The sequence below is a fragment of the Branchiostoma floridae genome, chromosome 15, assembly GCF_000003815.2.
Source record: "Branchiostoma floridae strain S238N-H82 chromosome 15, Bfl_VNyyK, whole genome shotgun sequence".
NCBI lineage: Eukaryota > Metazoa > Chordata > Leptocardii > Amphioxiformes > Branchiostomatidae > Branchiostoma > Branchiostoma floridae.
The window spans coordinates 11,994,561-12,020,881 of record NC_049993.1 but is presented as its reverse complement, the minus strand read 5'-3'; the positions used below and the strand labels follow the sequence as shown (position 1 = coordinate 12,020,881).

The window sequence follows — 26,321 nt, the reverse complement described above, 5'->3', positions numbered from 1 at the left end:
GATCTTGACCTTGATAGTGCAGTAAAATATTTTAAGGTGACTGCAGTTCATGGTACTTTTTGATCAACCTTTTTCCAATCTGAAAAAAAAGATATAACATAGCTGGATTCGCTTGGCCTTTACGGAGTGCCCCTATGTAAATATGAAGGGATAAATGTTTATATATTAACACCAAATCACACATATATCTATTGCGGTAATAAGATTGCCCACAATCATTGACCCCTGATCAGCGATACGGCGGAAGTGACGTCAGAATGGGTCACTTCTTGAGCACTATGTAATACTACTACAGTAACTACTGACGGCGTAAGCAGTGATCAAGTTGTTGGACTTATTTCAAGTGCCGACCAACATGTATGCATTTAGATCCACTGGCAGGCTGTTCATGTCTAGCCGTGGCGGCCCCACCCTTGCATCTCTGATTTACAAGGTGCGTTTCTGTCAGGCCTCAGCTCTAAACGGAGCAGCCCTCAAACTAGTTGAAGCACACGTCGACTGGGCTTCCCAGCTGACGGCCCATACTGCACGAATCAGGGGGAGAAAATGGCTGCCTGGGTCTCACGGCCCCAAGTTTCCTGAGTTCCTGGCACCACCTAAAGACGGGTACGTCCACGTCTTTACTCCCGTGGAGAAGGTCGACTGTTCCCCTGAGGAGTGTGCTCCAGCGATGCGACAGGTGATCCGGGACGTCTTGGAAAGGCGCAAAGAAGGTGCCTTGCTTTTCCGAGGACTGCCTCTAGCGACTGCGGAAGATTTTTCCAGGGCTTTGGTCAACTTGGGCCTGAAGCTGACCAGCTACAAAGGTGGAGGCGGTATCAGGCACCAGCTGGCTGAGGCGGTGGACACAGCGAGTGACGAGCCACCCGAGTTTTGTATCGAGCCCCACCATGACCTAGCCTACACCAACCATTACCCTGAAAAGGTAGTGTGAGTGACACATCACGAATACGCCTATTGTTCCTGACTATCGGTGTGTAAAAAGTCAGTGTAGCTGTTGGCAACTGAAGTTACATTTAATTGTCCACCGTCTTATCAACTTGAGCACGTATTTGGCATTTCCGATTTCCCGTCAATCAGGATCATCCATTGAAAACGTTTTTAATTGTGCACGCAGACCTTTGTACAGTGTTGTTAATAATCATTAGCTGTTGACATGAAACGTACATTGACCCTTGAAGGTCAAACGTACGCGTACGGTAGCCTGGATGGCAGCCTGTTTTGGCCTTGGTACGCTCTCACGGTCGAATCCTGATCACGGCTGAAAAAGCCGGTCGTGTGGGAACTTGAAAAGTCCTCAGGAATTGTTTAAATAGATACTCTTCCACAATATCGGAGGGCTCGTTAAGGCTTAGGCTTAGGTCACATTTGCAAGCCGGGGCCCAGCCGTGCAGTATTCGGGAGGGAAAAGAATGACATAAAAGACATCAAAATAAACAAAATGTCAACATAAGATTCATAGGCATAATTTGTGTAAAATTCTAGGTATAATTTTAATTTTTCGATTCGTTTCTTTAAACATCCCGGCCGGGCCCCGGTTTGGAAATGTGACGTAAGCCTAAAACAGAGCACGCTTTTTCTCTCCTGATTTTTTGCTCCTTTAGACTACCTTGTGATGGGCCCGGCCGGCATATTTTAAGAAACGAAAAATTAAAATGTATACCTAGTAATATGCACAAATCATGCCCATGAATCTTATTTTGACATTTTGTGTACTAGTATTTTGATGTCTTTTATTAGCATTCTTTTCGCTCCCGAAAGCTGCCCTGCCGGGCCCCGGTTTTGAAATATGACCTAAGCCTTAGTCGACGTTTATATATGCAGCCCTTTTTCAGCTGGCCACAATGCCACATTTGGAGATTCCTAGATACGTGTACAATACAATCATTATGCCTTTCTGACTTTGATCATAATCAGACAGAAAGCAAGCAGATGTACAATATAAACTACAGCTTTTCCTCACCTCCACAGATAATGTTCTTCTGTATTGACCCCCCTCCCCCGGGTACAGGGGGAGAGACGGTACTGGCCGATGTGCGGGACATTCTGCCGCGTCTGGACAAAGATGTGGTGGCATGGAGAAATTCTGGAAGCTTGGAGTCATGTACCTACAACATTTTCCTTCTCGCGGTCCTGGCATATACAACAGTTGGCAACAGGTGAGGAAATACTAATCACATTTCTTTTACAAAACAAATTGAAAAGTTGCTTTTCTCAAGGAATTTATGTGGTCACGAAGATTGACCAAATTAACTTAACACACAGAGTATGGTATACCTAGCAGGAAATTTTTCATTGTTCTTTCACATTTTCCTCTTTGATTTTGGCTTTCTATGAGATCAGTATCCATCTCCCGACTTTTTTAAATTACGGCATACATGAGCACATTTTACAGCTGCTTTGAATGACTTACAGTTAGGTCGAAAACATTTTATCGTATTTTTGAAAACGGACGAAACTTGATGCGCGCACGGATGTTTTTGGTTTGGTTTAGTTTGATACAGATCGCCATTAGTGACTGATATGTCATTATTCTTCCTGAAGTCTGGGTGATTTGTAGGGAATAACCAACTCTAGACGACATCCATGCATATAATCACATCAACACGACCTAACTCTACAAATATGCAAAACAAAATAACTTGATACTAGAAGCAATACTATACTCTAAATACAGTTATGATATCACGGACAGGATCATCACGTTTTTTTTAAAATTATTTAATTCTCTAGATTTTCTGATGACCTTTTTCAGACCTTCCAAATGGAGAATAAGTCTGATGTAGAAGAACACATGAAAGCTCACAACATACACTGGAAGTGGCATGATGACGGCGCTATGACAAACTGGACCGTGCTACCAGCGATGCTTAAGTACAGAGGTATCATTCTTGCAATCAGTATACGTCTAACATATCCAACCTATTAAACTAATTAAATTAAATAAGGGACAGGGACAAATGGATAGGAATGTTATTTGTTCACGACCAATATAAATGTACAATTATTGAAGCTGACGTTTTGGTGCCCGCCTGTCACCTTCCTCAGGGCAATGCTGACTTGTTTTATTCCACACTGCAGCTAGGTGTCGCTTCTAACAGTGCGATCACAAACGTAAAGGCTGTCAATATGGCAAAACGTTTGGGAACGCATTGTGAAAAATGAACCTTGTTTGTCAGTGATTTTTCTAACTTATAAAATCATTCACATATTCACGAACATGGACAACTTTATCAGTAAAATCGATGATAATATTATGAATACGTATTCGTTTATCATAATATTTTTTCATGATGATTTCGTTTTACGCCAGGTGACTGGGTGTGGTTTACTGTACCACACGCTAACAATAACAGCTACATGAAGAAAAACCCTTCCTGGGTCGACAAGGACCTCCCTGATGATCAGTATCCACAGCACACGTACTATGGAGACGGCGCAGTTATAGAGCAGGAGGTACTACAGCATATCAGGGAAACCATTTGGCAGGTATGGGGGATATCTGTAGTAATACGAATGATTATCTTTCGTTCAAAAGTGCTTTTTAGATATTGACAGATAGTGTATTACATTGTTCATTGCTTACCCTATACACGGTTTATAAATGTTCTCTTGTTTGCTGTATCAGCCTTTTTCTATTTCAAGCGGACGCGTATCACTTAATCTCAATTTACTTAAAGCTAATCTTAGCTCTACATCTGTAGTTTTCATACTGTACTTAGATTTAAGGTTCTTGTTACAGACATAATATACAACTATTGACCGATACGTTATGGAGGAAGGCAAAGCGGATTGACAAACTCTTAACGTGTAGCTTGTCTAGTAATTATTACCATAAATATGAGTTACATGTCTCAAACAATACTTATCAATATTAAAATCGATAACAAGTTTATTTTGGTGTTTACGATGTGATTTGTTTGACCACAGGTTGCCGTGGGTTTTCAGCTGCAAAAGGGCGACCTGCTTGTTTTGAACAACATTTACTGTCAACATGCCAGGCTCAGTTTCACCGGGAAACGGAAGCTTGCCGTCGCCTTGGCCATGCAGGACCAGGTCTATCCGGAGGACTAATGAATTCTGTATCAGTATCTGTACCTATACATCTATATCTGTATCTATCTATCTATCTATCTATCTATATGTCTGTATATTCACTGTGTGTAACGATATAGCCAGTATAACCACCCTCTGATGTAACACAACAGCTTCGGAGGCACGCTGAACGACTTGCCACACCTAACCTTTGCACATCTGACAGCAAATGTTGATTAAAGCTATCTGAAGAGGATGCACCAACTGTACTTGATGGCAACAAATTCCACTCAGTGAAACGGATTCCAATCAGTTTAGACTCATGTTTGTAAATATTTGTTTATGCACTACATCCTGGTAAAACCGTGAAAAATATGTGTCTCTGGTTTTCTTTGTTACCTCCCTGAAATGTCATGTAGGTTATATTTACCTCCATGAAATGTCATGGAGGATATATTTACCTCCATGAAAAAATGGAGGAATAGTTTTGGGTGTGTCTGTCTGTGTGTGTGTCTCTGTGTGTGTCTGTTTGTGTTTCCAGATGTTTGTGGTCAGCATAACTTTAGAACCTCTTGATGGACTACAATGATATTTGGTATGTGGATAGGGGTTGGAAAGGCGAAGGTCAAGGTCAATTTGGGCCCCCTGCTGTGTGACCTTGGTACTGCAGCGCAACTTCCGGTATTAGATAGCTCTTGTGCTCAGGAAAAATGACATAAGTTTGGGCCCCCTAGCGTCTAGTTTTGGGATAGCAGGGGCATTTTTGTCAAAAACTTCTGACGAGGATAACTCAAGAAGGGAACAACGGATTTTCATGATTTTTGGTATGTAGGCACCTTAGACAATGTTGTACAAGATAGAATACTAATTATGCAAAATAGGAGTACATTTCCATAATTAATGAGAATATTCTATTATAGCAGTTTTTTAATATATCTCTTGTCCCGGACGTGATATGGTCCTTACATTTGGGTGGTAGATAGCTTTTAGCGCCATGACAAAGTGGGGCAAGTTTCAGTCTCCTAACATTTAATTGTGGAACTGCAGGGGCGTTTTTGTCAAGACACTCCAAAGAGGATAACTGCAGAAAGGAACAACGGATTGCCTGCATTTTGGGTATGCAGGTAGCTTGGGCAAAGATGTTCATGATGACAGACATTTTATGCAAATGAAGACTTAATTTGCATAATTAATGAGGAAATTGTATAATTCCATTGTTTGCAATAACTGGACTTCGATAAATGTAACACTTTTTAATTATAATCGGTGGAACATATGCAGATATCAAATATGCAAATGAGGAACTTATTAGCATAATCTATGCAAAAAATTGCAAAAAAACTTAATAATTAATGATCTGAATTGGGAATTTTACTTCTGACATGTGTACTGTACGTTATTCAATGATGAACAACACCATGCATAAATCATGTTAATGTTAAGTCATTTGCATGAAATTAACAAAAGCTCTAAATGTTCATGGAGGTATGAGGTCGCCGAACTCTAGTTTTAATGTACGTTAGTACAAGTGACACACGCTCCAGCATATACTGTACTTTCAGTTAGAACTCGGGATAATGTTTGCAATAGGCTACGTGATCATCAAAACACAAATTTAAACAGACGATTCGTCTCTTCGGCTCGGTGTTTTCTTTAAGCTAGTAAAAACTGACAAACGACAGAAAAACGAACTTTGAATGATGATTAACGGTCAAAACAATGTAACTGACGAAAGAATTTTGGCTTTTGTCCATAAGTCCGCGGCGACTGTTGGACTTTGGACCAACGTGACAAACACAGTGTTTAGATAAACATTGGAGGCTTTTTAGATCAAAGCAAGGTATTTGATCAAAGCACCGTGTCCTCAAGATGGCGGTGGTAAGGACAACACATCTTAAACGCTTTATTTTGAGTAGGTACCTACTTCAGGAGGTAGGTGCACGTCCGTTTGAAACTACAAAAAGGAAAGTATTTCAGCTTGCGGAGACCGAGATCGACTGGTCCGCAGAAGCAGCAGGAAAATCTGTACCAATACGAGGGAGGGCCATGCTCCCCGGGTCGGAAAGTTGCAATTTTCCAGAGTTCCTCTCGCCCCCAAGAGTTGACGACCCCCCTCGAGTTTTCGCTCCATCGGGGAGGGAACGCACCGCTCCCGAAGACTGTGCCGTGGAGATGCGGAAAGTCGTCCACGAGTTGATGAAAAATCAGGACGTAGGCGCCGTGCTATTTCGCGGTTTCCCGCTGTCCACGACCCAGGACTTTTCCAGAGTCGTAAACAACTTAGGTCTCAAAATGAGACGTAGTTACAAAGGTGGGATCGGCATAAGGCACGAGACTGACGAGTCTGTCTACTCGGCAAGCGACGAGCCACCTGAATGGTGCATAGAGCCTCACAACGAACTCGCCCAGTCCAACAACTCTCCTGAAAAGGTATATTGACTCTTTTCTTCAAATGTGTCATACTATATGTATTGCATGAGTCTTTTTTGTTTAAGTAATAACATATCTATCTTTATATGATGATAATGACATATTTGTATCATAAGGAGGTTAGATGGCACTTAGGCAGCCAGGAGCTCAGGCAAAGACTATATAGAGATGTAATTATAAAATAAAAATTCATCCATTTTTCTAAAACTATCAAGTTTGCATGCACATAAAGCAAACACGTATCTTCCGTAGGTGATATTTTTCTGTGTGGATCCGCCGTCCCCTGGTGCTGGGGGTGAAACGGTCCTCACAGACGTGCGGGAAATCCTTCCGCGTCTCGACAAGGACGTTGTGAAGAAGTTCCAGGCGCTGGGGGTCATGTACAAACACTACGTGCCGTCTCGTGGTTCCGGGGAATATCTCTGCTGGCAAACCGTACGTCTGGGTACACATGAGTACCTTTGTCAGGGTACCGAGTAGATATTGTGATCTGACAGAATTGTAGAGATCAGTGGAAATTCGAATCGGAGCCGATATATCATTAGAGCCCGCGCTCTATCACTAGGAATGTTTTGGAGGATCTCCCATTTATATAAATCCTAAATTTAAAGTTAATTAATTGGGCAAAAGTGACATTGACATCGTGAAATCGGAACTGAAAAGCTCTGTCTTTTAACGGAATGTTTTCAAAATTACAGATTCAGATCTGGATCTCTATTGCAATCGCTACAGCACCTTCCGAGCAATGCTCACAAGACGGTTAAGCTTGTAGCGTAATGCACGTCTATAACAGCGGGATTCGGAACACTTCGCTCAGTTTGATATTCATCAGATCCAGAACTTGTGTTATGAACAGCGAGCTGTAGTCTGTCCAAGTCGTATTTGGCTGCTAATTATGGCTGAAGGTCTTGAGTTATATCTGAATTACACCAACATTTGTGCTTCATAGAATCTAGAAAAGGTATCTAGGTCTATTGCAAACGTAATATTAAGGAATCCAATATTATCCGCATGCGTAGTGATAAGGAAATCGCTTGAGAATAAATCTGACCAAAGATATTCCACATTTCAAGAAAAGCCTTGAACTTTGAAAGTCTGTAATCCTAGCAACAGGAATAACTTTAAGGAGATCATCTCCACAGATGTTCCAGACTGAAGACAGCTCTGTTGTCGAGGAGTTCCTGAGAACCAACAACATCCAGTGGGAGTGGGACGACAACAACGCCCTCTTGTGGTGGATCACCCTACCTGCAGTTCGCATGTACAGGGGTATGTCACCAACACTGTCGTACCAATAATTGAAACCTCATTTGTAGTACGTATCCCTCCATATTACAGTTCTGAAACGTTTCCTCTTAATCATCAAGAGAGTAAATGAAAGATCGATTCTGCCCCCCCCCCAAAAAAAAACATTACGCGAAACCTATTCTAATAGGTTGAATTTTGATCAGAATATTTCTATACTAGACTAGTATCTCAAAAGTGATTGTAAACAGAGATTCATTGACATTGTCTACCAGGTACCCAGTTGTGGTTTAATTCTGCACACATCAACAACGTCTCCTGCCTGAAGCTACATCCTCATTGGTGCGACAAGGACATTCCCGATCACCGTCATCCAACCAACACGTTCTATGGAGACGGCACCGAGATAGAAGCAGATGTGTTACAGCACATCAGGGACGTCATTTGGCAGGTATTACTAGTAACTATTTCTAAGTGCTCTGGTATATAATTCATGTATTGACTATTCTTAAGTGCTCTAGTGCATAATGATAATTTGAGGGAATATCAAATTTAGACCATTAACAATTATGCAGACTGAATAAACTATATATATATATGATTTCAGAGACGATGGTGATGATGTGAAGGAACAGTATGTTTAGGTGATGAATGGATAAGTCCTTATACACAAAGTTTTACGCAGATAATAATATGAGCAGATTAGAATACCCATGATTTCATAAACGATAAATGGCGACTACCACACCTTCCTAAAGCAATTTCGGTGTTCTAACTGCCACGGTTAGATAGCTGAAGTTGGCTTTGGTGCTTTTAAAATATTAGAAGAAATAATGTTTCAAGCAGTCTGAATGAAAACTGCAAAGCTGTGATTGTTTAAAAATGGTAAACGTATTTTCAACAAACAGTGGTAAATAATGTGAAGTGCAACTAATACGCCTGGCAAAGGTCTTACTCTACATATATTTACTGAGATATCAACTATCCAATACTGTAGCACGTCGCATGGTGACTCACAACATTATCCTCTGTGTCCTGCAGGTCGCTGTCGGTTTCCAGCTGAAAAAGGGCGACTTACTGGTGCTGAACAACATGTACTGTCAACACGCTAGGCTCAGTTATGCAGGCACTAGGAAGCTGGCCTTCGCTATGGGCATGCACGAAGACTAATGATAAGCTACAGACGAGGTTATGACCATCACCATGGCAACTGAACTGACAATGAGATTTTACCATACAGCACTGTGAACGTACAACTGCATGATTCTATAGAAAATAGAATGATTTAGCTTACCTTGTACATCGTAACTACTGCAAATAGCAGCTCTCGCAACACTTACTGTAGCTGAGCCTACCACAAGGGGTCTCCAGTGGACTGGGGTCTCCAGTGGACTTGGGGCACAAACTTTGCCGCCAATCAAAATTTGTGCACAAAATTATCCCAACCCTAGACATTCCAGGTCATAATAACTCACCCTACACAGTAGCCAGCAATGTCAAGTGCCCCAAAAGTACAATTTTAACCATTTTCGTAGTAACACGATTTTGACATTTCAAATAATGCCGCCATATTGGTTTCTGATGACGTAAAGTTGGGGACTGGCCACTTCTAATAGGAGTCTGCACAGACCTAAAAAAATTGTATATTTTCATAAGAAAAATACATTTACCAAGTCTTAAATATGACATATAAGTGGACCCTGGGCGCATGACTATGTCAGTAAAAATTACTAAAAGTTTGTTCGGAAGACGACACATGTGATGTTGGCAATTAGCCGCAAATCGAAAGCATGTCGTAAAACATCCTCTGACCCCGACGGTGACCTTTAATAATAGATCTGTTAACTGTCTGTCCTGCCGACATCACTTGTTTACGTCACATCAGTAAACATACCTTCGTCAACACTGCCCTTGCATTCCTCTATCTTGTATAACGTCAGCAATACTTCCTAAGGTGTGATAGATAAGAGAGGGTACACGTATGTAGATTTAAACCTATCAATTACTTTGCTTCAGTCAGTTGGAACTAGCCGTGTCATCGATCAAACTAGTAGAAGATACGTTACATGTATAACTTGAAGAAAGAGGAATCTATAAATTCTCATCACTTTGCTCAGACGGGATTTTCTTCTGAAAGTTTCATTTTGCTGTTTTCAAGAAGAAAGTGTGTAATATTGGTAAGTTAACATATACTTTGTCTTATTTGGACTCTCTTTAATGTTAAGGTTCAATAATTATGACGTTCACAGAAATATACATGAGCCTGCTGTTAATATTTTGTTCTGTTGTCTGTAAGTACTAAAACCTTTATTTTCTTTAAAATTTCCAAAATGCTAGTACCAACTCCGAAAAAGAAGTGTTATGATTCATTATCCTTACCGAGGATTTTTGAAAACAACCGCGATGAATGAGTACGTATAAACATTGTATCAATATTTCAAGTAATAAAAGGCGAGAACGTTTGACTGATTTCAGAATACAATTTGCATGTCTACAGCTAGCCGCTGATGTATGTAGGGTTCACGTTATTTGATAGAAGATCCCAGCATTTACCCTGGACGCCATCTTAGGTGCCAGTAGTTTACCGGGGCTTCCACTCTCCATCCTTACAGTTTTCCTATAGAAGCCCGGGTAAACTCACTAGGATGGCACGCAGGCTACTGAGCGTTATCTTCACCCAGAACAACTGCTTCTTGTACATCCCGCCCTTCTGGTTCATGTCTTGACAGACGACTGACAAAACAGATTGTCAAAACCATTAATCACCGAGTTCTCCTGACCTCCCAGGCTTCCCTGGCAGACTGTACAACACACGGTATCTTATACACGTTTCTTGTTTCAGTCAACGGAAGAGTTGACATTTGTCCACGTGCCTTCGTAAACTGTCGGTAACCTTCGGAGCGAACACGCGGGGTTGCATTCCTACCTCCTCAGTTTCAGCCTGTGTCTCCTGTATCGTTCAACACGCGCAGCATCGCAGCGAAGGCCGCCACGATGAACTGTCTTCAACTGTTCTTCTTACTTGGCACAGCTCTTGCCAAAGCAGGTATGTGTATGTTTCTTTACATAATCCTTGGAGTTAAAGTGTCCAAGGATGGAAGGCGTTCGTCACAAGCGTTTACCTTCGATGAACGCGACGTTCTTGTATCGCGACAGCTGAGTATCTTCTCACTACGGACCTAACACCCCTTCTGTATCGTTGCATTGCTAGCTGCGTGAAAAGTTTATTTTGTCAGAGTTTACGCACAAATCAATGCGAGGAAGGATTCACTAAAGGCCCAGTTACCAAACGTTGGATACAGACGAAAGAAGACTGCCGATACTCAATGATACTATCCGCCGAGGTTATTCTAATCTCAACAGATAACAGTGTTTTTTTCCCGGTTCCGTTGCAATTGCAATTACATGAAAAAGATAAATTACAAAACTATGGTACCGTAAGAATGACTTTGACATGACAAATTTCAAGAATTTTGTCCTCAGAAATTGAATGCCTTCTCTTGCTGATATGTGTTTCGCTGAAAATGTTTAAGTGTCGTAAATAACCCTTTTACGTAATTTATGTTTGGATAATTTACGTGATCTAGTCGATATCCCTGGATGCTTCATAATCTTACATCATTCTTCTGATTGTTGGCAGATACTTTCATATTTTTATTACAATCTCAGTACATTGTATTTATGACGCAATGCGCAGCCACATTTTCAGATTAGACAATTCATGCATTTATGAAATGACTACGAATTGAAAAAAAAGTACATGTACCCCAGAACTTCTTATAGTGTGGCCCGTTTGTAGTAAACACTACGTATTCGTTTCTAAGAGTGATGCGGTGCCTATACCCTAAGTCCTTCGCGGTTCCAAGAAAGCAGTTGTTTTCGTCCTGAGACACTTCCGTTTGTATAATACATGTAGTTGTTGTTTATTTGTTCTCTTGCAGATTTCATCAGTTCTGTTCTCCAAGGGTTCCTGTTTTTGCCAGAAGACAGCCGTAAGTAAAGTAGACCCCACGCACCGGCGGTCGGTCATGTTTCACTAACACCTCGTGGTCTGATGAAGTCATGTCCAGTCAGTCCCCGGGCGTAAGCAATCATAAGATATGGCGAGAATATCTCGTCATACAATGGTATATGACTAATATACAGACTAGTATCAGGGTCCGACGTAAAACATCGGTCCGGCGTACGAAGACCTCCTAACCACAGTAAAGAAAACAAAACTAAAGTGGTACGGCCGGCGTATCACGGTCATCGGAGCTAGCCAAAACTTTGGCCGCGAGACAAAGAAAACGGTACAAAATAGACAGCCCTATAAAAACGCGTAAAAAGCGTCCGGAGCCTAACCTCTGCTTGGAGAGTAGCCAAAACTATCAAGTATCATGCACCTAACCGACAAGAGATGAATAAAGGGAGGGCAGGTAACGGACAAGATCAGAAGATGACATCAGAGAATGGACAGGCAAAACACTAAGTGAAACATAAAGAAAACCAGAAAACTGAAAAGGGTGGATGAATCTGGTGTGTCAGATCTTCTGCAGTGCGCCAACAGATGATAAAAGCTCCTTGGTCAAATATAGACAAATGGATAGATGGGATGAGATACGGTCACCATACAAGCTTTACTTTTTAATTCCTTTGGCAGTACACCTAAAGCCTCCGTTGATAATTTTATAGTCGCAGTTCTGTACATTTTCTACAACATAAATACAATAGTATGCGTTGTTACATTGAATTTGATTTGAAAAAATATAATGCTCATTTGAAACCATCACCACCAAAAGAATGTCTCTCTTTCCTGTATAAACTGAATCGTTTACAGCAGAATGAAATTCAAGGCGTAGTTCGGATGTCTTGCCTGAAAAACAAGTTCAGAAAGGAAGGAGAGGGCACAGCAAAAATGCGTGTTGAAAACAGCATAACTTTGGGCGGGAAGTAGTTGTTTACTATCTCGGAAAACGTTTAAACTTGTGTGGTCCGTTATCATTGATCAACCTAGTAAAGAAAGGTTCAATTTGAATTTGAACATCGAATTTATCATTGGACCTTTGCTTCTTGAAAATTTACATGTTATTGGCATTTTAGAGAAGACTGCGGTAAAATTCTCATCTTGCTTTTCAAGTATGAGAGTAACGCCTGTCTAATACGCCCTATCGGGCAGTAGCTGGCAGTTTTGTCCCCCGTGCCCTGTAGACTTCAGTTGACCTGCTGTATAATTGCCTGCTGTCACCAAGCGACCAGAAATAGCACTGCTGATATCTGTTCACGTTTGGTTCACGTGATACAGTAGTCCGGAGCGACAAACTGAACAACGCACCTGCACTGAGAGGGGGATGGGGGGGGGGGGTGGTTATTAGCTTGCAAAGATCTGATTTGATAGCGAGTAAAAAAACGACTGGCAGCTAAAAGATATCAACGTTTCTGTCAGATTTTGGCATCATGTGTAGTGCACGTGAAGGTAACTAGAAGAACGGGACACCTACACGCATTGGTCACGTAGTTCTGTCTTTTGGTAGTCTGAGACAAAAACTCGTATCTGACGACTGTTAATCTCACATACCTTTAACCACTCCCCGCGGCCGGCAGTCTGCTGTCTTTAGAATTAGGGTCACCCTTTGGTACACAGAGTCTACTTGAGTTACGGTATAAAAGTATGTTATATTGACTTGACTTATAAACGTACAAATGTTATTTTCAGCATACCCACACACATATATATCACACATACGAATACATACGAGAGATAGAGATAGATAGGTAGATAGAGAGAAACACGTGCACATGTAAGTCTCTCTCCTGTAACGTATGATGTCTTTAACCGCTTGGGGACCAAAATTATGTCAATTCTTCCTGAGCACAAAATCTATCTAACACCCCAAAACCAGACCACAGCTTGTTCAGAACACAAGATATCAATACGTGAACTTCTGCAGCAATGCCAAGGAAAGCCACTAGGTGCCCAAAATCTAATCATTTTCAGTTATCGTCACACCCCACCAACACACCAAGTATAAAACCAATCCACCCATCCGTTCTTAAGTTATCTTGTTGACACACAGACACAGCCACAGACAGACAAACGCTATTGAAAATATAACCTCCATGAATATTTCACGGATGTAATGAAGGAGCAAACATATACAACTGAACAGACGTCTCTCCCTTTAGTTGACGACACCTGTCCCGAGGGAGACTTCAAGTGCCACTCTCACGCCGTGTGTATCCGGGAGGGGTGGCGCTGTGACGGAGAGAACGATTGTTACGACGGCAGTGATGAGCTGGACTGCCGTAAGTTGGGCTTTTCTATCAGATTTATTTTTATTTCAGTTGGCCTGGCATGGGACTTATATTACAAAAGAATCACATTAAACGCAGTTACAAGATAAAAAGGCGCCGGCGGCTACTTTCTATGCCGTAGACTACAGGATCATCTTGTCAATAGCGTGCATTTTCCCACTGTTGGCAGCATCTTCCTGCGAATCGTGTCAATTGCCAATATAATATGTCAATTGCTTCCTAAGCCCTGAAAGATTATCCCTGAAAGATTATCGTAAGAAACATTTAATTTCTTTTGCATTGAGTTAAACTGTTATCTGGAGAACTCTTGCAACTACACCCAAAGGTCATGCAAAACTCTTGCAACTACACCCAAAAGAATAGAACATCGCCGCTAAGACGAGCACAGCAACACTGCCCAGCCATCACAGACAGGCTGAATAAAAGTTCAAAACTTGAACTATGCGGCTCCAGATGTCTTTCTGGGGGACGACTGCAGTGTGCAAGATGTCGGTAGCTTGAGGGATTAATCTACTCTACCATATACTACACCCAAAAGTCATATCATCCTTGTGATAGATTTTTCCTGACCTTGCAGCTGAAACCTTCTGTGCGAAGTCGGAGTTCCAGTGCCGGGACCCTCCCAGCTGTATCCCGGCACGATGGGCGTGTGACGGGGAGCGTGACTGCGCAGACTCGTCTGACGAGGCCGACACCGCCTGCGTCTGGTTCAGACGACGTAAGTCGAAAATTACTTGTATGAAAGTGTTGAGTGTAGCAAGTTTATGGTGGGTCTGATGCATAGTTTTATCGTGAAAATGTGTATCTAGATGCCCTGTGTTGTGAGACAGCCTGCATCTGGTTCAGACGACGTAAGTCATGGACTATGAAAGTGCGTCGTGCAGCAAGTTTATGGTGAAGCTGATGAATGCTTTCATGATCGTGCAAATGTATATTTTAGTAGATCCCCAGTACTAGTGTTCTTATACCCCCGTCACATTGCGCGAAAATCGATCGGACGACGAGTCTGCGGCAATCGCCCGAGCCTAGCTTATAATAACAACTTTATTGCGCAACAATTGTACAAGGTACAAAGTATGGCATGTGACAGGGACGGTTTTCAGGTGAAAAATGCGCGCAACCCTCGATGGGTTGATCTTAGATATGGCCGATCTTCCATCGATACGCCCGAAGATCGTGGATAATGTGACAGGGGGTATTATGATCGCGTAATCGTGTAGAACCAACGGGTGCTGACATTCGCCGTATGCCGCCGTTCGAGTTTGATGTTGCAGAGTGTTCACACAGGCTGCGACAAAACCAAACACCAACAAGGCTCTAAATAGCCTTTTCCTTATCAATTCAGCTGAGTTTCGCAGGATGTATGCACTACACAAAGAATGCCCTCTGATCCTATGGAATACTAGTTATATTGGTTGTTGTAAGATTCCAAAGCACAATTACAGTTATTAAGATGGTAGGCTTGATGGGTATTGTCATCTTGACACTAAGGCTATACAAATTGCCCTGTAAACTTGACTACATCTTTACCAATATCTCTGGTAAAATCCAGGGTCCAAGCCGTGCGAGGGCGGCAGTTTCCGGTGCTCCAACTCCCGCTGCATCCCGCTGAAGTTCATGTGTGATGGAGAGGATGACTGTAAGGACAACTCCGACGAGTCCTCGTGCCCAGTCTGTCGGCTCGGCAAGTTTCTGTGCAAGAGCGGAAGGTATGGCATAACTATAACCAGACGTCCCTTGAAGGTGCACGCGTTGTATTCAACGAACGAAAAGTTGCGAATAGAGATCATACCCAGAAACTGACACAAAACAGACAGACCAAAAACAATACCTCCCCATGACTTAATAGTTCCTTCCATTGACCCCGTGACCTGGAATGTCTGTCGTTTCTGATAAACGACCAGTCCCATGTCCTCTGAACTCTACATCCCGCAGGAATGACGGCTTGTGGTGACAACATCTTTCCACTCACTTCCTGTCACTCTACTGTATTCACACAACTGCGAACACATACCGCCACAAATACCTAGGCACAAATTAAAATCTTCGTGCATGGAAGCAATACAAGGCTAAGAAGCCTTCAAGTTCCCATTGCTAGCTTAACTTAAGTCTTGCGGTTTAAGATCTTCTCATACAGAAAAAAATTTGCATAGCTTGCTAACTTGGTGTGTTATCATTACAGTTGCATCAAGCTTATTGCGATACAACTGGCTTTCAAAGAAACGAACATAGATTAATTGTCGGCCGTCCACTGTTCAAGCAAATACATGTACTAGTTTAACCATTAGGCATTAATGCTTTCTAGCTGCATTCCTGATAAGTATCGTTGCGACGGTGTCGACGACTGTAAGGACAACTCAGACGAAGAGGGATGCGAACCCGAAAACAGCACCACTCCAGTACAACACAGAACCACCACCAAAACTTCTACCATTTCACCCTCCACCACTACCACCTCAAGGACCACGTCTACAGCATCTACGACGACAAGAAGCGAGACTTCGCCAAAGACCACAGGAACCTGCAGCAGTGACCAGACCATGTGCCGGGACGGAAGCAAATGCATTCCTAACTCCTGGCTCTGTGACAAAGCCGAGGACTGCGCTGACGGAAGCGATGAGGATAACTGCGGTAAATAGTGTATCGTATGTCTAACTTGATATTTCATGTATTGATCATGGTATGTTCACTTTTCTTTTTGTACCGTGGCCGAAAATTACATTCTCTTCATTTTCCTTTTCTATTGCCCTTTTCTATTTTCTTTTTCCTTTGTACCTTTTGACCACGTTTTTTGATGGATACTTGGATACTTAATCCATTAGCTAGCATACATAAATCTGTAAATAGCCAATGTTCCTGGACATAAAACACGGAAATATAAACTATATTCTTCATGTTCTGAAAAACTGCGCGGTGAGTGATTCTTATTACTTCCGTTCCCGGTGATAGCAGCGGAATGCAGGAAAGACCAGTTCAGGTGTAACGGGAGCGGGATCTGCCTGCCTGCAGCCTGGCGATGTGACTCCCAGCCAGACTGTACTGATGGCTCTGACGAGGCTGGCTGTGGTGAGACAATCACATTTCAATTGGTACTGATGAGCACATACTATAGCGTCGGCGCTGTAGTATTGTTCCCACTGTTTTGCCAAAAAAATCAAACTAAAGAGAGAGAACGTTTCATGAAAATGCGTACATGCATTGGTTCCTGTATTCTTATTTTCAATGTTTAACAGTCCTATGATATAAAAGATTGAAATATGCGTCAAATGTCTTGACATTTTACAGGACAGGAGTGCCTTCCAGAGGAATGGAGGTGTGACATCGGAAGGTGCATCAAGGAAAAATGGCGCTGTGATGGCGACAAGGACTGTCCTGATGGGTCGGACGAGAAGGACTGTGGTTCGTTCGTTTCTCCCGTTATTCTAAAGATAATTCCAAGAGAAAGAAATCTTCCCAGTTCTTTAGATGATTCTGAAGTAAATAACATGGTCTTGTTGCTTCTGTGTTCTACACAGTCCCACAGCTACAGTCAGTCTTTCTTCATTGGGTTCCATAAGGATGTTGTGACATAAAAACTAAAAAGCCGATTATCATGTTACAGAGCACTTCACATTGAAGAAAAATTGCATTCATTTTCTCTCCTGTACATGTAGAAACCCCCACGTGCAGTGAGACGCAGTTCCGGTGCCCTGACGGCCGCTGCCTGCCCAGTAAGTGGCGGTGTGACGGACAGGACGACTGTAAAGACGGGCCCCCCGGGTCTGATGAAGCCGGCTGTGATGCCAGCAGTGCGCCGCAGCCGTGCGCAACGTTCGGTATGTACTACTGTTTACTACAAGTTCAAGTTCACTCCTTCGTTAGTCACCTTGGCAATGCTAGTCAGCCAATTAAAGGCAGAGGTACTCCCATAGTCTTTTTGAGGCCACTGTGTGTAGGGCACAAAATATAGGCGGAGCCAATCCCTCTCCTTCGACCGTCTCTTCCTCAAGTGAAGTCGTGTACCCATTTTAACACCTGGGTGTATTTAGAAAAGTCGTATCAATTGATTTTCTAAGGGACATATTCTCTATTGAATTTGCAATAAAGTTATTATTGTTGTTATTGTCTAGTCAGGAATACACTTTACTTCAAGTTCATTCCTTACTTTTCACCTTGGTGATGTTAGCCATCCGATAACTAGACGCACGCATGTCGTCTGTCTGGAAGATAAGTAAAGGCAGTTTCTCCTTCAGTAAGACAACGTCATGCCGATGAACCTTGTGATAGCTTTAGAAACAATCAAACTTGCATGACGTAAGTAGATCGTAAATACTAGTGTCTGAATGGAAATACGAACAGATTTGATTGTGCAATACATTTGCACTGGCAAATCTTGCACCTCACTAGTTATTTGTAGAAAAATTGACAACATTGGGTCGATATTCTACCCCACATCGCACTTTTGACCAAAACTGCACGACATTTTCTATTGCCTTCCAGAATTCCATTGCGGAGACGGGGAATGCATACATGAGACTTGGGTTTGCGACGGTGACGGAGACTGTAGCAACATTGCTGATGAGATGGATTGTGCAGCAGAGCCCCCTACCCAAAAGGAGAAGGACTGCAGCGCAGGGTACTTCCGATGTGAACCAAATGGGTGTATCTCGGAGGAGAGGATCTGCGATGGACAAGTCGACTGTGAAGATGCTTCAGATGAGCAAGACTGCGGTAGGCAACGTTTTCTGCGTTTCATAGCAGAAACATGCATGCGAATACGTGACGTCAGCAATTGGTCATACGTGCCAGGAAGTTTATAACGCCCACCGTCTCTGTACATGTTTATATAGATGAGATTTCTTATTCCTACAGCTGCAGGTGTAAACGAGTGTCTTGATAACAACGGTGGATGTGACCAGCTCTGTCAGAATCTTCGTGTCGGTCACACCTGTCGGTGCAAAGACGGTTTCCGTCTCCAGGACAACACAACGTGTGCAGGTATGGTCAGGGTCATCTTCTTATCAAGTGTTTCAGTGGTTCAACCAAGTTGGTTTAACTTATTCGTCACATCAAGGCGGTTTAGGCTCGTTCTCATTTAAATGTCGAAATGCTGTCGCCTGACTTTACGGCTTGATATGGAGAAAATTATAGACAACATTACTGGTTCCTTCATTTTTCCATAACCCCTGTAATGTTTTACAAAAGATGCACAACAACATTCGTATTGGTTGATGGCTTAGACGGTTATTATAGCCACGGGTCGGATTTCACACCCTAAAAAATGGCTGTCGCCTGAGAAGAAACGAAGAATTCAAATAGTAGCCAAAAATGTAACAATTCAGTTCCCAGAATAATTGTTCGGCAGGTGAAACCAGCTACCAAGGCCCTCTGCCCGATCACGTCAGATCGCTCCTGTCACTGATCTTGGAGGCTGTGTTAGGTGGTTTATGCCTGTCGCCAGATTCTGTAACAAACGTTACCACCACGAGTGCGATGGATGCCACGGTTTTATTATCCACGTATAAGACTAGAAATGACCATTTTTGTGACGCTGTACATGTGCAGTTTTTCTGGCTTCCTAAAGAAACAAGAAAGGGTTGTTGACTGTTATTTGTATCCCACCTTGCTTAACAAAATGTTGTACAGAAATGACTGTAACAAACGTTACCATCGTTTGATGCTGTCTAAGCTTTCTATTTGACCTGGTGTAAAAAAGCTGCCCACTTTTCAAATGCCCCTTGGGACATCCACTTGTACCTACTGTAAATTATGTAGTCAATAAGGTAAGTCCTTTAGAAGAAAACAGGGTTAAGTTTACTGTTGTAACAAACGTTACCGGTAACGTTTGTTACCTGCCCTGTAATGTATTACCAATGGGACCGAAAATAATAAGTTGCCATTTTTTGGCTATGGTTAAAAGATGAATTTTCCTAAACAACCAGGTAGTTTTCACTGAAAATAAAGCCGATTTATTTTTCGACCAAAAAAATGCCATTTTCGACATTTCAGTGAGAACGAGTGTTTAACCTCCTTGGTCACATGTCGCAAGCAGCTATATAGCAGTATGGAGCAGTGCATTAGATACGCATTACCATATTAAAGCTATAGCTAGGCATTATGACAAAGGGGTATATACATACATACATATATACATATTCATACTCGAGTCATTGTCGAGTTGAAGCATTGACAAGGGGTATAAATGTATGCGTATCTCTCATTTTATAATCATTGGGCTGCCTCAGTAGACGATAAATGAATCCCAAACTGATTTATAAAAGGACTAGATTTTTGTGATCCATGCATACGAATCCCTTACATTCAAAGTTCTTTGTGTACAACCAGATGTTCATTGAATCTTGAACATCTGTAACCTTCCTTATGGTTATATACAGACTGGTAAAAACCTTGGTTGTCTACAAAGAATGTTGTTATCCAGTACCAGTGACTTACTAATCTGAAGGAACTCTTCGCGAACTCTGATCATTCTCGCAGATCTTGACGAGTGCGGAGTTCCCGGCTACTGCAGCCAGCTGTGTGAGAACGGCTTCGGCGTTTACAGCTGCAGCTGTCTGGGCGGGTACGAACTGCAGACAGGTGGCAAATGTGTGGCTTCAGGTACATCAACGTATTGTGATGACGTCACCGAAATCTGTGCCCATATGGCCATAGAACTTGACTTATTTCTTTGACGTCATTCACGTGCATTCTGATACAGGAACAACTTTCATAAACCATATTTCCTAATGCAATTTTGTGTGTATAACAGAACCCACTAATAATTAAAGACGTAGGACTTTTCATCAGCCGCTGCCTCTAAAAAAGAAGTCAAACCTCCCAGTAAAGAATGTAGAATCATGCATATAGATAGCTGTAGAAACTAGACACTGCTTGCTTTTACTGTCTGTACCCTTGCAATTAGCCTACGGGCATGGATTTGCAAATAAATAAATAAATAATAAGTTCATCGGTTGTGTTCCATCCTTTCCAAGGACAAGAGCCGTACCTGATTGTTTCCAACAGAAGGGAGATCGTGAGGTTGAATGTCAGGACAATGTCCAAAACGGTGATTCTCACCAAGGACCTCCGTAGCGTCATTGCAGTTGATGTGGATGTCGCCAGGGGGAGGCTATTTTGGACGGACGTCGGGACACAAAAAATTAACAGGTGCTTGATCTAATTCATAAAGGACTTAATACAAAATACAGCATTCAGTCATAGACTTGTATCATAATGAAAGGATATGTTAGCTCTAAATTCTAAAGGGCGTCCATACTAATTACAGTATCCAGTCATAAAATTAGACTGACATTATCTGACATTGGTCAGAGTTTCAAAATTATGCCACTTTTTCCAGCTTTTACCACTTGCTTTTTTAAAACTCTTTCCACAGAAAACAGTAATTACTCGATATTGTCCAATAACGTTTCCTCTCTAAGTAGAGGGTGCTCGGTTTTGAAACAAACCTAGTAACTCTTAAATGCCAAAATACTACTTAACATCGTTAATATGCACATAACCTATCACAAGACACATAACCTATCACAACACGATCCTGAACAAACCCCAATCTACAATATGTAGTTATCCGTTATGGAATTAAGATATGACGCCACTCACCAACAGACATATCCTGTTTTATCTCCTTGTGTGAACAGCGCGGCTCTTCCGCCTGTCGATGCTAAAGAAGCGGCTGCCGACGACGTCCAAACCATCTTCTCTTCCGACGTTTCTATCCCTGACGGAATCGCCGTGGACTGGGTGTACGGGCACGTGTACTGGACGGACACGGGGCTGGACACGATCTCCGTGGGAACGATGGACGGAGCCTGGCGCAAAACTCTGGTGGATACCGGCCTGAAGGAACCGAGAGCGATTGTTGTGGATCCTGAACAGGGGTATGAAAGAATGACATTTTTTTTTCACTTCCGATTTGTTGCAATAATGCCAATATGCAAGTTAACGTTGAAGCAATACCTCTTGTATTGCTTAAAGTTTTTAACGTACTGTAGAAGAAAGTTATTTACACAACGGATTACCGCACACGCGGTAATTACACGGAATCCCCAAATCCTGTGGCGGTGCGGTGGAGCTACATAACTTCGCTTTATTGCACCAACCAGATAAATGCACGAAATATGCTGGCGAATGGGGTGTGCAATTAAACGGCTTCTATCGTATATTGTTTCTAGTCTGATGTACTGGACGGACTGGGGATCCGACCCTAAGATCGAGCGGGCCTGGATGGACGGTCAGCAGCGGGAGGTCATCGTGGGAGACAACATCACCTGGCCCAACGGTCTGGCGATAGGTGAGATGGATGGACTTTTGGTTTGGACTAACGGAACTCCCTGAGCTTTTGTCTTCTATAGGCATTTTCAAAGCTATAGTGTTATGGAAAATAAGGGGCATTAAAATTGTTGACTTCATCGGAATCGATCAGTGCTCTTCAGCTGTATGACCCAATCTCAATGCACGCGTGACTTTATGAACGTGTGACGTCATCAGCAATGGGTCAAAGGTTGTTCGAAGTCGATAGCAACCCCCGTCCCGGCTGAGAGAGGTTCATGCGTCCAAATTCCAGCCACTAGTGACCCCAAGTTTATGAGTTGGGAAAATACTCCTTAGTTTAATTTTCCAGCCCAGACGAACTTGTGACGATACATATATATCGCACAATACATGAATTGGTACTTTTCACACGACAAAAGCATTTAGGCGCCCTTTTTAATACATTAACTAACTTATTTGTTTGTTTTCTAGATTACGTCAGCAGAAGGTTGTTTTGGCTGGATGGGAAGAAAGGCACTCTAGAAAGTAGCAACCTTCTGGGCGGAGACAGAATGGTCATCACCCAACACCCGGCTTCTCACCTGTTCGGTTTGGAAGTGTTCGAGGTATATATTGCCCTTCCTATTGTCTTCAATTATTTTGACCTGTGCTATATCGAACAGTTTGATTTCCTTACTTTATTTTTTCTCCATTTAAGAAATTATTCTGCACTATTTAAGGTCAAAGAACGCCGTCTTTTACTGTCAGGGGATAGCTATAGCTGACAGAAACGAAGGCATATAAAAAAAAATGTTACGATTCTCCCCATTAACCTCTGATTGGAGAGTTATGTTACTACTACTACTACTAGTACCCCTGGTTGTTGTGTTTTCTGTAATCTGTTGTATTTGATAGATGAAGTGCCTAGGCCTGCGTGTGTGCCAATGAGTGACTATTCTAAAGCGTGATATCGCCCAACACCGACGTACCTTACTTGAGTTAAATTGTGTCTCCACCGTCTGTTCAGGACACCGTGTACTTCTCGGACTGGGAGATGTTCAGTCTGTACGGCGCCAGCAAGTTCAACGGCAGCGACAAGCACGTGCTGAGCGACGACTTCTTCATGCCTATGGACGTCAGTATTGTACATACCCTAAAACAGACGAAAGGTATGACAAATACATAACTTACATAGCATATGAAAAAAAAATTCCACGACCTCGTTACCAAATGATATTCATTTGCATAATAAATTCAAAATACTAATGGTACCTCACTAGAAAAAGTTCATACAAAATGTACGTGTATCACTCCTCATCTCCATCTCTCTCAGATGATCATCTCTACCCGATAGAGATACGACACAAAGTTCAAAGTATGAAAATGTTATATATGACCCTGATTTGCATGATTTGTGCCTAATAATGTTTTCCGGTCGGGCCCCAGGCGGGGAATGTAGTTCTGTCATTCTACATGTATATGTGACAAGTTTGGCAGTCCTATTGCACAATTGAAAACATAACCTTCTTGGCGAAAGAAATGATTTTTTGACTCAGTCGAATATGTTGTGATTAAAATACAATGTTCCAAATACTTTCAAAATGTTACGCATTGCTTCCTCTAAGAATTTTCACTTACCTGATAAAATGTTAACAGGTTCACAACAATGTATCAAGCTACCTGATACATGGCTACATCAAATTATGTCGCTGCGAACTAACGTTATACAGGTTATGTAGAGAACTAAATAAACAATAACCTTCCTTTTCCCTCATGCAGCCACGAACTACTGTCTCGACCAATCAGGGAGGTCGTACTGCACACATCTTTGTCTCCCTGTGCCTCCGAAAGAAGGACACAAAAACTACACGTGCGCATGCGCAGATGGCCACATGGATGAACATGGAGAATCGTGTACAGGTGTTGAACAAGGTAAAAAACGCTATAAATTCTTTTGAACAACAAATTCATCTGGCAAAGTGGACCTAACGGGGATAGACTGGAGGTAGTCTGTCAAACATCCATGGTGAGACATCGTATTTGAAATATTGGTCGTAGAAAAAGATAAGGGGGCACCCGGATTTGAACCAGGGACCTCTCGATCTGCAGTCGAATGCTCTACCACTGAGCTATACCCCCATCTGCTTGGAAATGAATTCATACAGCATTCATTTTGTGAGAGAGCCTAGAAAATTGAAATTATGTTCTTATGAATCAATAAAAAACTCACAAAGCTGTAGTTTTTTAAAATAGAAATTCTGATCTGAGGACATCTCGATATCAACTTCTATTAATATGAATATGTGTTCATCTATATCTACAAAGATGAACTCATTAGTTGATTTAGGGTTGATATTGCATTTGTCAAGAATTGTGTTTAACACATGTACAATATACTAATAAAGACAACATGGTTGAAGCTGAATGTGAACTTTTAAAAGAAAAAATTCAAAGTTAGGAGACACGTGAATGCTATACCACTGGGCCATGCATGAAAGAAACATATAAGGGTGGACACTAACTGTGCTTGCTATTTCTTTTTAAGAATTAGACTTCGAGATGAAAACACCATCTGAACTTGTGGACAAAATAACACCAACCGCGGTGCCTACAACAAAGACAGTCCCAGTATCATCCCAAACAGAAACACCGACATCAATAACTACGCCAGAATCGTCCATGGAGACGGTTGAAACTACGACGGTTCACTCGAACGGGGAGGTCGACTCGAACAAGTTACTGGAAAGCCAGTTCAACACCACAGACTTCAACATCATCCGCAGTAAGTGCAGACCACTAATTACTTTCAAGAACAAACATCACTTTCGAGTTTCGAAATAGAACTAGGAACTTAACTCAAAGTTGTAAGAGAAATCAGAAATGTTCACTTTCATACCGCTGTCATATTTCGTCCTTGTTTATAGTTCTAAGGCCACGTTGATTTGATTATTAAACTGGTGCGAGCGTGCAAGTAAAATAAAAAAAAGTGTAACAAAAAGTGTTGAGAGTATTGAATACCGAGAAATAGATTCTTCGATTTGTTTTCACATCCTCTTTTTTGACCTTGGAATTGGCGTTGACAATAGTATATCTTCTCCGATATATTTTCTTTTAACCTACAGCATATGTTTGCTCATTTTCCAGCTGCTTTGTGCGGTTTAAAGCATGATTGAAAACATCTATATCTTATTTTCGGAAACGGCCGAAAATTGATGGACGTTCGGATGTCATCCATATTATCAAATCAACATGGCCTAAAGTTTCCACAATAAAATCAAGATAAATCTGTGATGTTTTACATGGTTCTACGACACTTTTTCAGAGCACGGGGTTTTGTCTGACTCCACGGCGGGAGAGTCCTGTGGAGGCCCGGGAAGGTTTCTGTGTTCAGCCGGCAACTGTGTGGAAGGGCAGGCCGTCTGTGACGGGAAAACGGACTGTGCTGACTGGGGTGACGAGGGACCGGTTGTCTGCAGTAAGAAACTCCACACAGAACCGTTTCTAACTACCCAGTCTATATTCGTGGTTTGTCGTACGTAGGTAGAGTAGGCTCTCTAAGGGGCAGATGAAGCTCTCTGCCGCCGGGCTAATCGTAAGCACCCGGTAGGATTTTTACGCGGTAGGACTTTTGCCCAATGGAAAAAAAAGTCCTACCGCGTAAAAATCCTTTCGGGTACAGAAGATTAGTTCGGCGACAGATAGCTTCATCAGGCTCGTAGAGAGCCTACACTACCTACGTACGACAAACCACGAATATAGATTGGATTCCAGGTTACAACGTTTCTTGTGCATGTAAATTTTATTTATGTTTCTTAAAACCAGCAAAAACATGCATGTGTCAATGAACCACACAGTGACGACTGTCTGCGTTGTCTTTTGTTGTCAGATGAAGATGAATTCCTGCTGATCCCCAGCAGCTCGAAAGTCCGGGCAGTCAGCATCAAAACGGGCGGGCACAACGTCGTGGTGCCGCCCGAAGAAGGCCGGAATATCCATCACGGTGGACAGCGACCGTCCAGACGGAAACCCAATACTGGTCGGACCAATTCCAAGGCTTTTACCGGTTA

The 26,321-nt window shown here is 42.2% G+C and overlaps 3 protein-coding genes and 1 non-coding gene across 4 annotated transcripts in view; 3 read left to right on the top strand and 1 right to left on the bottom strand.

The window, feature by feature from the left end:
- The first annotated feature begins 61 nt into the window (after positions 1-61).
- On the top strand, positions 62-4,440 carry LOC118431939. Its single transcript, XM_035843387.1, has 5 exons — positions 62-925; positions 1,972-2,159; positions 2,756-2,882; positions 3,314-3,489; positions 3,931-4,440. Exons 1-3 carry the CDS (start codon positions 356-358, stop codon positions 2,784-2,786), a joined length of 789 nt encoding a protein of 262 aa, XP_035699280.1. The 5' UTR covers positions 62-355; the 3' UTR covers positions 2,787-2,882; positions 3,314-3,489; positions 3,931-4,440.
- Positions 4,441-5,557: 1,117 nt separating this feature from the next.
- Positions 5,558-9,090, top strand: LOC118432577 (clavaminate synthase-like protein At3g21360). The gene is made up of 5 exons (XM_035844208.1): positions 5,558-6,465; positions 6,718-6,900; positions 7,608-7,734; positions 7,986-8,161; positions 8,752-9,090. The coding sequence occupies exons 1-5, from the start codon at positions 5,905-5,907 to the stop codon at positions 8,878-8,880; spliced, it is 1,176 nt and encodes a 391-aa protein (XP_035700101.1). The 5' UTR covers positions 5,558-5,904; the 3' UTR covers positions 8,881-9,090.
- A 1,176-nt stretch (positions 9,091-10,266) lies between these two features.
- LOC118431481 (very low-density lipoprotein receptor-like) overlaps positions 10,267-26,321 on the top strand; it is a 19,475-nt gene continuing 3,420 nt past the window's right edge. The window contains exons 1-21 of the mRNA XM_035842722.1: positions 10,267-10,756; positions 11,652-11,702; positions 13,876-13,995; positions 14,582-14,722; positions 15,557-15,713; positions 16,310-16,635; positions 16,954-17,070; positions 17,290-17,403; positions 17,658-17,819; positions 18,484-18,714; positions 18,856-18,981; positions 20,479-20,601; positions 20,976-21,150; positions 21,642-21,881; positions 22,176-22,294; positions 22,747-22,880; positions 23,282-23,423; positions 24,034-24,186; positions 24,800-25,036; positions 25,577-25,729; positions 26,141-26,290. Coding sequence (XP_035698615.1) covers positions 10,705-10,756; positions 11,652-11,702; positions 13,876-13,995; positions 14,582-14,722; positions 15,557-15,713; positions 16,310-16,635; positions 16,954-17,070; positions 17,290-17,403; positions 17,658-17,819; positions 18,484-18,714; positions 18,856-18,981; positions 20,479-20,601; positions 20,976-21,150; positions 21,642-21,881; positions 22,176-22,294; positions 22,747-22,880; positions 23,282-23,423; positions 24,034-24,186; positions 24,800-25,036; positions 25,577-25,729; positions 26,141-26,290 — 3,223 coding nt within the window. The 5' untranslated portion in view covers positions 10,267-10,704. The remainder of the gene's footprint in view (positions 10,757-11,651; positions 11,703-13,875; positions 13,996-14,581; positions 14,723-15,556; positions 15,714-16,309; positions 16,636-16,953; positions 17,071-17,289; positions 17,404-17,657; positions 17,820-18,483; positions 18,715-18,855; positions 18,982-20,478; positions 20,602-20,975; positions 21,151-21,641; positions 21,882-22,175; positions 22,295-22,746; positions 22,881-23,281; positions 23,424-24,033; positions 24,187-24,799; positions 25,037-25,576; positions 25,730-26,140; positions 26,291-26,321) is intronic.
- On the bottom strand, positions 24,322-24,393 carry Trnac-gca. Its single transcript has one exon. It is a non-coding gene; the product is annotated as a tRNA-Cys (tRNA).